This window comes from Gavia stellata, chromosome 4, assembly GCF_030936135.1.
Source record: "Gavia stellata isolate bGavSte3 chromosome 4, bGavSte3.hap2, whole genome shotgun sequence".
In the NCBI taxonomy this organism is placed as follows: Eukaryota; Metazoa; Chordata; class Aves; order Gaviiformes; family Gaviidae; genus Gavia; species Gavia stellata.
The window spans coordinates 68,669,537-68,682,163 of NC_082597.1; the positions used below are offsets into that span (position 1 = coordinate 68,669,537).

At 37.0% G+C, this 12,627-nt stretch overlaps 1 protein-coding gene across 3 annotated transcripts in view; it reads left to right on the forward strand.

Annotated features, from left to right (window-relative positions):
* ERC1 (ELKS/RAB6-interacting/CAST family member 1) overlaps positions 1 to 12,627 on the forward strand; it is a 291,590-nt gene that overhangs the window by 166,268 nt on the left and 112,695 nt on the right. For 2 of the 3 annotated variants that reach the window (XM_059816571.1, XM_059816572.1), the window contains one exon: positions 9,384 to 9,515. The exons of the other annotated variant lie outside the window; for it this stretch is intronic. In XM_059816571.1, the coding sequence (XP_059672554.1) occupies positions 9,384 to 9,515 (132 nt within the window). The remainder of the gene's footprint in view (positions 1 to 9,383; positions 9,516 to 12,627) is intronic. 3 annotated transcript variants of the gene reach the window in all.

The window sequence follows — 12,627 nt, forward strand, 5'->3', positions numbered from 1 at the left end:
GTGTCAGTGGAAGATGAAACCTGTTATTTGTACTCTCTTGCCTGTTTGGCAAAGAGCAGCATTGGTACCCTTTATGATATGCCAGAAACTAAGTACAGTGAAGACTGGACAGCTGAATGTGTGCCAACAACCTTAACCACTAGATGTTTTTTGCATGGAATTTTTTTTTCCAAGATTAGTTTCTGAGTTCAAACTCCTTTCCTAAAAACTGTCAGAGAGATTAATGTAACTGTTGACAACATGGTGTGGTTCCTGTGAGGAGGTCTCTCCTGAGAGTAGAAAACATTGAGGGCCAGATTTAAGCAAAACAATAGGAGTACATTCAAGGGGAAGAACAGCCCTCTCTTCATTTTGGTGTCTTATTTCATGAGCCTGAGAAATGGCAATAAATTTGCATTTTTTCCCTCCTCTGATTTTTTTTTTCTGTCTTTCACAAGCTTTTTTTTTTTACTTGCTGTGTTGAAAACGGTTTTCTAACTCATCTCTCCTCAAGAAGAAAAATGCCCAATTGCTGCAGCTCATTTCATAGTCTCATTGTTTAATAAAATTGCAATTCTGCCTTATTCTTGTTTTGCCCGATAGAAAAGGAAAGAGCATGGGGTGATGATGGGGACTTAAAGACAGACAGAATTCAGAATTTATTTTAGAAAAATAATACACATGGAATTTTTTTTTAGCTCTATACCTGTGGCAACAAATCCTTCAGTGTTTCCTTTAAAAAATTTCCTTTAATTCATTTCAAAGAGTAATAAACCTAATTCACTTCATTCTAATTCAGTATTATTCCTTAATGTAGCTTACTAGGCTGCCCAAATTGCTGTCACCTTTTTTTCTTTATTTTTCTCCTCTATAGAAACAAGTCTAGCACTTTTCCTATTAAATTTTCCTCTTTGGCTAAAATATACACACTCTTAGGATATATTGGAACAACTACTCTTATTGTGATGTGCAAATATTAGCTGGGATTGAGGCTTAGGCTGCAAATCATGTATTCATAACTGACAGAAGGTTGTGAAATACTAAAGATCAGCACCAGTCCTTTCAGCTGTTGGATTCTGTTTGAGGTACACTCAGATCTGAGTGGTGGTGGGAAAAACTAACTATATTGGTATCACTTAGTCTTTTACTGAGGATTAAAGGGGGATGATCTCCTTAACATTCTAGAAAATGTCTATAGTCAGTTAAAATTCATCAACAAATTCAGTTTAGGACATTGTGTTGTTTTTGTTACTGGTGTTTGAATTCTGCCTAAGTCTTGATATCTTTGAGGTCAGGTGGTTTTCCAGAGCAGGGCGTGAAAAGCAAGGGAATAAAAGCTAAAGCAATTTGGTGTCCCAACAACAGTTATCCATGCCCTTCTAGGGCACAGCTTTCTTCTCCGTGGCAGTCACCACCCATTTACTTTTCTCTTCCTCCTTTTGAAGAACCATTGAGTATTCTTAAACTGTAAACAATTTTTGCATTGTAAGTGCATATGTCTTTATGTCCCAGTGCTATGGAACCATTGTGGGTTTATGCTGAGGTAATGTATCTGGTTAAAAATGGCAAATATAGTGATTTCTGTAAATGAGACAATTTCTCTAAATTTCTGAATTATATTTATTGATTTATTCAGGATACTTAAATGAAAGATAACCTATATAGTTCCACAAGTATCTCATAACTCTTAACTCATGGATAAAATAGCAGATGAAATTCAGTATGACTACATATATATGTCAGGAGAAACAATCTTAAATGTGTGTACACAATGATGGGTTCTGATCTACCATATGACAGCAATCTTGGAATTAGAATAAATATTTTCATGAAAATATTATTGGTTAGCAGAACTATTAAAAAAAGCAATGTTGAGAAATATTAAATGACAAAACATAAAATACGACTATGCCACTGTATACATCAGCAGTGCATTCACCTCTTGAATAATGTGCAATGATGTGGGCCATCCACCACAGAAAGGATATGGCAAAAGCAGAAAAGGTAAAGGGAAGGAAGAAAATAGTAAACATTAGAACGAGCTTCTGTTCAAACAGATATTAAATAAATTTAAACAATTGAACATTGAGGACAAATGACTGAAGACAAGAGCCAGGGAGTACTCTTTCCAGCTTTGCAGGCTGAGAACAATAGTTGAACGTTTTGGAATATTTAGAGCTGAAGAAAAACAATAACTATTTTTCTCTTTCCTCTGAACTAGTTCAGGCTTTTATAGAAAAAAATGGAATTTCATACAAAGAAGTGAGAATCTCTCAGAATGTGAAGTTTCCACTTTCTCATCCTTCTGGTTTTTATGCCAGTGAATTTAAATGGTAATTTTTATGAATATTGTCATTCAGTGTTGCCTGTTTAAATGCTACTATCAGTGTGACACTGAAAATACACCAACAAGAAGCTTTTATCATTACTGCAAGCTCTGTGTATTTCAGATTGCTCCTGATGTTGAACAAAACTGCTATATATTTTGGAAACACTTTTTGAAACATACCTAAGTGGCAATTCATAAAATTAGATGAAAAAGAAGTGTGAGTGGCTGGAGTTGTTCACACATTTTTGTAGACATACTGTATGATGTTCAGAAACATTATACAATGCGTACAATGTATACATTTGTAGCAATTTTCAGGCAATTATAGCAATATGCAAAAGTCTTGTTAAGGACTTTATATGTGTTCAAGAAATAGACAATACGAAAAATTAAGCATTTCTCATCACTAAGTTTTCGCCAAGATTTTTTTTTCCCCTTTCACTTCCCTTTCATTTAAATTAGAGCCATTAATAATATATATGTATCTGAGTGTTATCTGTTACTGTCTGTCTTTAGAGTTGATGTATTTCTTTTCCAGTTTTCTTGGATTGGGGTGGGGGGGGGGTGTCCATGCAAATATGTTTTAGGGACAAATGCATGCATGTTTTGCCCTTAGGATTATACATGGGTCACATATGGAACATTATTTATATCTTGATATACCTTAAAATTATTTCTTTTAGTGATAGCTATCATTTAGTGCTAATGTCATTGTATAGCATTGCCATTTCATCTGTATTTTTTGCAACTTCTTTGTGACCTATCTGTTTAAGAAGAGAAGTGAGTTCACATAACTTCTGATGGATCAATTAGTTCTGTATTTATTTTCTTAGCCTGTAGAGAAGAGCATTTTTTTTTACAGATGCTTACCACTTCAGTTAGCTTCTATATAAGTAATCTTGATACCAACGTTATTTCCCATCATAAATTTGTCATCTTACTTTATAGACATATTGTACTCTCTGGGTGAGGTTTTTTCTTTCTTCCTGAATAAAGTAAGTAGCCACGAGGACTTTGTGCAGGGTAGAGCAGCTGCCTGCCTGTTTTTATTCTTTGTATCTTACTAACTTCCATAGTTGAGCACGTTTTATGATTTTTTTCTTTCAAGCAATTGTCCATACATATAACTTTCAAACTGTGCATCGTTCCCATGTACACAAGAGCAGGTATTTTTGTCAGCAGCATCATTTATAGTCCTGTATCACCCTTGTGTCTTCTCCTACACTGCAGCAATGATACTCAAGGGACAATGCAGTCCAAACACCACTCCATTTTCTACCTTTCTATTTCAAAAGAAAAATTCACTGGCCATTTCTCATAAACTGTTGGCTTACTTATGGTTTTTTTTCACCGTGCCAGTTTTAAGGCACTGGTTCAATTATATTGATCATGTCTGGAAATAATTTTTATCCATTTTTTCTTTTTACTGTAAATATATTTTTGTTCTTTCTGCAGCTGATGATCCACAAGTGCACGCATATTCTGGATGTACACGTCTTCTCTTCTTCCATTGTGGTACTTCTAGGAGAATGTACTCATTGCCTTCTGCTGTCCCTAGTGTTTTCAGTGTGGCATATGCAGTGCTGTGGCCAGCTTGTTGCACTTCCCTCTCAGCCCCTAGTGGAATGAAATTCTTCTACTGAAGTTTTTCTTCTTTTGTCTCCTGTAGTTATTTTTCTGCATTTATGCAACTTGTCAGGCTTGAATTCCAATCCCTGTGTCTTATTTGGCAGATACAATTTTCCAGATGTTGACATATGTTGTCCTAATGAGTCATTGTGCATCTCAGGTCTGATTTCTCCAAAGATGAGGAAACATTGGTTGAGGAGCTCCTGCTTGGCAATTTCTGTCTCATCACCTTTCAGACTCTTCCTTTCTTTCATGAACTCATGATAATTACATATGCTGTTGCTGTACTTACGAAAAAGCCCTCTTTGGCTTCATATAAATCTAATACTTGGATATACTCAGCTTCTGCCTAGACAGACAGGGGTTTCCCCATCACAGGTAACCCCCGATATTTCGGCTCTTTCACCGAGGGCATCAAGACAGCTGTATGCAACATTGATCATACTAGCATTAACATTTGTAGTTATTCTGTAAACTCCACTGTTTGTTCGTGCCCAGCAATATATATAGTAGCAGCTGTTTACATGGTAGTTTGCCTCTCTGTTACTTTATTTTATTTTCAGAATCTTTAGTATTGTATCTATGTTTATTTGTGTTCATGCTACATCTTGGTACCAAGCTATACACTACCTTAAAAGTATTTCCTTCTTCAGGAATTTATAAAGTTGTCTTTTATTCCACTCTTCAAGACAGCATGCTTTTTGGGTTTTTTAATTGCCATCTTCTTCAACAAATGGTAATGAATACAGAGAGAGAAACAATTCACTATGGACATCTGCTTTGCATGAGTTGCACAAGGACCCCAAACACTCTTTTTGAGCTAGATTCTATTGTAACTACCATTTGGGTTATGTACTATGGTGTTTTGGCCTTCAGTGTTTACCCAATGTGTGTTCTTGAAAACCCATTAGGTCAAAGTATTGTCTCATCAGTGTAAGAGTTATTTCCCCATTTATGAGTGACAATTTGGCATGCTTTTCTTGTTCAGAGACTTCTTCAAGTAGTTGATCAGCATGTGGAACCAAATGAAGGAGATCCACCATGCTCACCCAAGCTTTAATGCCCTATGATTGTTTGCTTCTAAAACCAAATGGAACTGTAATACCACCTTTTGGTACCACCACATTGTATATTCCCTTAAAGCTTCAGGACCTTCTTAAAAAGGTCTGCAGGTTTTTACAAGTATTTTTCAGAGAAAAGCAGAGATAATTAACAAATCAATTTATTGTCATCAATTGTCCTCTTCTGAAGAGCAGCCTTCTGATTTTGGCATAGCATCTTTCCTTCTGGGTTCAGCAGTGCAGTAGTTCAACCAACGCTGCAGAAATCCACCTCCCATAATTTAGCAAGAGTCTTTTGGCATCTTTTGGTAGATTCTTGAGATGGTAAACCAGCAGTCCTCATTAATGGGCTGACTGCAGTAGAACCAATTTTTCCTCTTCACATTTGGTACTGGTTATTGCCGAAGACAGGAAGCAAGGAACTTTATGGCAGAAACTTAGTAAGATTTCAATTTCTTACATTAATCAACCAGCATGCACTTTAGAGTTGCAGTTAATCAGGCCCTCATATCACAGAATCACAGAATCACTACGGTTGGAAAAGACCTGTAAGATCATCAAGTCCAACCTGGGAAAAAAAAAAAAAAAAAAAAAAGCAAGCCAACCACCACACAACAACAACAAGGCACAACACACCAAAAACCAACCCACCCAACACCACACAGCACCATGTCCATCAAGCTACATCCCACAATGCCACATCCACACGCTCCTTGAATACCTCCAGGGAGGGTGACTCTACCACCTCCCTGGGCAGCCTATTCCAATGTTTCACTACTCTCTCAGTAAAGAACTTTTTCCTAATATCTAACCTGAACCTCCCCTGGCGCAACTTGAGGCCATTTCCTCTAGTCCTGTCACTAGTCACTTGGGAGAAGAGACCAACACCCACCTCTCTGCAACCCCCCTTCAGGTAGTTGTTTTAACTGTGAAAAATTCCTAACATTTGTAGATGGGCTGCCTCCCAATTTTGGTGAAGAATGTGTCATATCAATAACTAAATGGTAGTTTGTGTCCAGGAGGAAGCTTTAAATAGTACTTGAGGCAGCTGACAGTCCTGAGTTCCCAGGTTCCACTTACCTAATGTAAGGTCAGTTCACAAAGGAGGATTTTTCTTTCTGGGAAGAGTTTTACACAATCTAGAATGGACTGAGATCATTACCATTAGGTTCTTTATCTAGGTTATGGCTTCTTGAGGAAATACATGATAAGAAAGAGCAGTAGTTCACAGGAATAAGTGCTTTCAATGATGTAATGATTTCACTGTTTAAGAAATAATTGATTCCTAGTTCTAAACACTTCCAGTACTGTGTTCTTCCCTTCTGGTCTATGAAAGCACACAGGCAAAGTGTGCTATTGCATTAATTATGGGGTTATATGAAAATTATCTTTCCCTACCTAGGCGATTGGCTAGTCCTAGAAATATTCTTAACAGTTAAAAGAAGCATTTCATTGCCTTGTCAAACTGTTAACTAATCTTTTCCAAGAGTTAACTAGAGAAATCCACCTCAATTCCAATTCAAAGAGTGAAATTAGGCCATAAAGACCTTTGTGAGTCTAGTTCAAGACACAGTTATGAAAATGTTTGCCAGGATACCTCAGATTTAATTGAACCTAAATGCCTCGGTAAAAACTTACATCCTATTTACTGCACTTTCATAAAAATTCATGGTGGATTACACATTGCATGAATGCAAGATAAATTAAATTGATAGATACTTTTAACATGCATCACTTGGACATCCTACCACTTCCTTCCTGAAGTGAAAGAAAAAGCCCAGAAATGTGTGTCAGTCACACTTCCTCTTCTTTTCAGGCTTTCAGACAGACATGTAATGGAATGAGTTTTGCATATGAATCAGCTACAGGATCATAGTATGGGTAGCAAAAATTTTTATTGGGCCTGAAATCTTGGCACTCCCACGGTGTCGGATGGGTTTTTCATTTTCTTTGTGCTGCCATCAGTGAGCATAAAGGCAGAGCTATCTCCTCTATCCCAGTTTAATTCCATCTCTGCTGTGGAATCTCATGCATATGGGACTCGGGAGGAGAGGGATGGAGGGTCATGGAGATATTTGGGTAGGTAACACATCTTGAAGAATCCAGTTACTGTACAGGTAAGTAAGATTTATTCTGGATTTTTTTTAAACTTGCAACCCTCTAGTGTATATGTAAAAGTTTGTGTATTATTTTAGGAAAAGTAACTACATATGAATGCAAACTTTTCAAGTGCAGGTAATGTGGCACTGTCTTGATCAGTTTTGGTACCATCAATTGCTCATCCTCCTATCCCTCAAGAGTTCACCTGTCTGAATAGAGCACTATACAGTGTCAAGGTTAATATAGTGTCAAATTCACTTCTTAAATGTTTGCCTGGGATGAAGAGTGGACATACCTTATGTGTTAGAATGTTTTATTCTGCATTCTTATTTTAAAGCATTTTCCATTTTACATGCATCTGTTCAAATGAACCATTCCCACTTCTGTTGTTTGAAATGGAGAGCTACACTTCCACACTTCCTTGGCTATTCATGAATAATATATCAAGAAGTACAGTCACTATTTATTGTGTAATGCAGATAGGCAAGTAAATATTTTTCATGTCTGGCACGGTTAATATTCTGTGCTGAGTTTTTTATAAACTTGTTATTGAAGTTACTGTATTTTTGATGAGTCTTCGGTTAGGCTAATCATAACCATAAAGTAGTTTTGGAAGATAATATCAGTGTTTCAGAAAGATTCAAAAAGGATGAAAACATGTTCTGCCATTCCTGTTTTTGAAATGAAGATCTCTCCGCTTGTTTCTTTAGAAATCAGCAATTACTTGCCCTGTGAATCCACTTTGGAAAGTAACCATCAGCAGAAAGCTCCTCTGCCTGCAAAACCTAACAAATACTGTTGCCTGTGCTAGTGGATAAATACTAGCCTTTCTCTGCACAAGGGCAGTGGTGCCAGGTCTTGCACTGATCTGATACAAAGCTTTGCATCTTTGCTGGAACACTCTCATTGAAAGTGGCAGTTTTGAGACTGACAGAAATGGTGTTCATACAACAAGTATCCTTGGTGATGTATCCCAAGTCCTAGAAAGTAGGAATTAAGGAATAAGTCAGGTTCATTCTTTAAACTCGAATGACTAATTTCTGCATTATGAAGGTTGCAAGGTCAAATTCTTTCCACGTCAGTCATCTTTTTTGTTATTCTTTATATGGTGTGAAACACTTTCAGAGAAACAGTGGAAAAATTCAGTCCTAAATACAAAAGGACAGAAGACAAAGGGGTAAATCTGACAACAAACAAAATGCAAAAAACAAAGGGAAACGTTCTTGATTCTTCCGCTGCTGCTGAGATGGCTAAAAAGCCCATGTGGTAACTTAAATGTGCATTAATATCTCATCTGAACCCTATGATCTAAACCAATCTGCAAGACAAGAAATGCAGAAATCCTCCATCAAGCTGATCATTTCTGATGGATTTGTTAAGCAGCCACGGTCCAAGACATTCATGTATACCTGTCAGGACAACCTGCTTTGTAGTCTTTTGTCCAAGCTGCTACAGCAAAAGCAGGAAATATAAATTTCTTTTCGTAGCAATATTAAAGTAAGGAGGGCTTCCTTTACAAATAACAATACCTTTAATTTTGTGTATCATTTTTCTGAGTTATACTGTTCGTATAAAACAATAAAACAGCATAGGAGCAATACCGTTTTCTTCAGTGGTCTTTGAATATACGTGGGACATCTGAACTTGCAACTGTGAAGATGCTCTTAATCAAAGAATGAATTTTAAGGGAGTCTTGATACTTGAATGTCTGAGATTCAGACAGCCTAGATAAACCCGTCATAATTTCTAGAGAGTTTTTGATGAAAAACTTCCTTAAAGACTTAATCTGAACAATGGAAAACTCTGTTGGGTTAATGTTTGCTTTTCTCCCCCTTAACCTGGAAATGGCAAATTCCAAACTGCAGCACTATGTTTCCCTTCTTCCAACGCCTGCTGGTGAATGTGTGAGCAAATGGGCAATGCTGAATGCCTCTACCTTCCCACCAATTCTGGCTTCTGTGCTTCTTTGCAACTGCTTACTAATTTTTATTTACCAACAGCCCTTCCTTATCTATGCTGTATAATCCGACAGGACTGTGGTATGTCCACATGAAGGGCAAGCACTCTTGCTTTGAGGTCTTGCTTTGCTAGCTTTTTTCCTTCTCTTTCCTGTAATCTTCCTCCTACTCTTGCATCACTTCATCTTTCTTTCCTTTGCGTGAAGACAATTTGTCTGCAGTTGTGCCTTGGGAGGGAGAAACACATTGTTCGGCGTAAAACTTGGTTTATTAAAAGGCTGTAGTTCCAAACAAGTCATCTTCACCTAGTCTCCCGTCATTTTCCAGGACAATCTACGTAAAAAGGATGATCGGATTGAAGAATTGGAAGAGGCACTCAGAGAAAGTGTTCAGATAACTGCAGAGCGAGAAATGGTGCTAGCACAAGAGGAGTCAGCCAGGATCAATGCTGAGAAACAGGTCTGCAATCTTATAAAGTCACTGGTAGTCCTCTTAGGAAAGTAACCAGACAGTAAAGTACTATTTTCCCTGCTTTACTGTGAGACACAGCTGGTTTTGTTTGATGATCCTGTATCTCTGTTCCATCATTAAATAACAGAACTAATAAAGTCTGCAAAGCCTTCATGATAAGTTGTTTTTCATAGGTAAGATTTCCTTGAAGTTAAAAAGAATTATAAGGTATCTTGAGCTTTAAAATATTATTTTAAGTAGTAACTCTTCTGATCTGTCTTGCCTGTCAAAGCTATCTTCCTATGTGTTAAGTGTACTTAGGTTCACTGTGTTGTTCATTGAATGTATTTAAAGACAATGATTTTTATTAGCGTAGTTGTGTGTATGGACCACAGTCTTGTTGCACTTGCAAAACAGCTGCGTAACGAGAAGTCCCTTGGCTTGAGCCAAGCATACACACAGAAAATATACGCTTGTGTGTTGAAGCCACAAGTGTAAACTTCTATGCATGAATCAATTCTGTGCCACTGATGAGATACTCTGAAGAATCATGTATGTGCCTGATTTTAACTCACGTAAGTAATCATCAAGAAAACATACCATAAGTAGTGAATAAAATTCCATGAGATTTTGATAAAGCTTTTGAAGCAGAAGCTGAACCTGGAATTCTTACCTTGCTTTTTGTGAGCCTCTTCAGTGTTTTTCACTGTTCCTTACTTGACCTTAATTAGCAAACAGGAGCATTTGGTCAGTTGCATTGCAATGGCATGATCTCTTTCTCTTTGTTATTTAAATAAAAGAAGTTCTGACTAACTGCACTTTAAAACGTTTTAAGAGGTTTTTTCCAACATGTATTCTTATATCACATACTTTAACTAAAAAGATATTTATATCTTAGTAACAATCCAAGTTTTCAGGAAGAAAGCAACTGTTTCTCTTTAGGCTAGAGTCAAGCTCAGCTGTTTGCTGATAGACATATTGAGGATAACTCTGGTTTCTGTACCCTAAGATCCTAGACAATGTTAAGGAGTTCACTTTCAAGAATGCCTTGTTTCCAAACTTCTCGTAGCCTTTTAAAAAATGGCATGAAATAGAAGTGTTAACTAGGTAGTGAGTACCACATCAAAGATTAGATCTCCTTGAAAGGAAAAACCGTATCTCACAAAGGAGCAGGTTCTATGCTGAGATGCAAAAGTAAACAAAATAGTATGTGATTTGATGCCTAGCATGTCATAATGTTTTAATTTCTTTGTTACAAGACGAAGTGATGATTTTTATATTCTTTGAGCACCGAGAAGCTTGTAGAACTCACCGTTTTGTGATGACTGTGCTTGAAATGCAGAATAAGATGCATAAGGCTTAGTGTATTTTTTGAGGGAAGCTTTTGCAGAAGGTAGAGTGTTAGTTTTGTAGGGGTTAGAAGAATCTGAAGTTAGGGAAGTAAGCACAAAGATGAACATTTACAAATTTTATGCACACATAACGTAGGCATGTATTAGAGGATGATCACAGGTCATCTCAGTATTGAAAGTGACAGGTGGGTGGAATACAGTTTGCAAAGGATGAGTAGGTTACATTTGATTCACTAGCAGAGACGTACTGGTAGCATTTGTATGATCAAAGCTACAGACAAGGTGATTACTGCACAAATGGGCCCAACCCGCACAAGAAAGATTTTTGCATAAGTTCAGACACAGAAGAAATCCTACCAAAGAACTTTAGTTATATAGATGCAGTCAGAAAAGTCTTCTGTTAGGGATATTCCTTTAAAAAAATTGTGCAAGTTTTTAAAAATAACCTTTTAAAGGAGGTTTGAGTCAAAGATACTGTCAAAATTAACAAAAATATGAAAACTTTGTTCTAGATGAAAAGAAATGAAGTAGTGAGGAAGATTTCAGTCACAGGATGGAAAAGAGGACTCCTTTTTAGCCTGTTGAGCGTGAGCTCCTCATAGATGTGTGTCCACTGTGAGATGTTAGCAGCAGGTTTATTCCAGAGAAAAGAGATAAGTCTGGGTTAGTGAAATAGGGAATTATTGTCATAGGAGTGAAGTTTTATTTATAGACAATGCATCCTAAAACAAGAATATGGAAAGAGAATAGTGCTTTGGGAATACGCACAAATTTCAGGTTTGGCAGTAAGGAGGCTTTTCAGAAGAATTCACCAGCAAAGCCTGATGAGAGGCACACAGTGAGATCAGATGGTCAGAGCTTGTTGAAAAAGGGAAATGCTGGTGAATAGAGAGTTGGAATTGGTTGTACAATATGAAAGATGAGGCAAGGCAGGGAAATGTGCAGCCTGAGGGTAAATAAGCCATAAAAATTAATAAGAGAGATTGAGAGGAGGGGAAGAGAGCTAAGAGGAGTAAGATTTGTGGGAAAAGATTGGTGAAATATGGTGGACAACAGCATTGTGAAAAAGAAATTAATTTGGATTTAGTAGTGTGTACAGAAGTGAGGAGGAGAAAGAAGGATGGATTGAAAGCAGCGGGATCAGACGAGGGAAAAGTCAACATCTGTACCATCACTGATTGACAACAGTGTCTTACTCCAACAGAAGAACTAAACTGCTGGCTCTGACCAATTACAGTTTATTAAAATATGACGAACAAGATGCACGGAAGAAAAGCAACTGGAGTGACTTGTTCCAGTCAGCACTGGTACACCTGCTGTACCCCATTTTGTCCCATAGGATTTTGTTTTGATATCAATTAAATACAGTCAAGTAATAGAGTGATGGCAAGTAGCTGTTTTTCCAAGGTGAGGAGGAAACTTTCCTTCAAATGTTTTTCATTTCATATTCCTTCAATTACCGTAAAAGAATGCCCTCTTTGTTTTATTATGTTCTGTGGAGGCTCTTTATAGAATTGTGAAAGACACCCTTAGATAGCTTGTAGAGTTTTAAAATGCAAGACTCTGTTTTCTATACAATACTAATGGCAAATCCTTTGATTTTTACAAACGATAATAGGTTAGGATCATTCTTAGACCAAGTATGAATGATATATGTGATTTTAAAATGTTAATGTTATCCAAACTGATTCTAATTTGCTTTTAATTGCATGCTTTTTCTTTCCTCTCTTCTATTTATCTTGTTTTTTAACATTCTGCCACTTCACTGC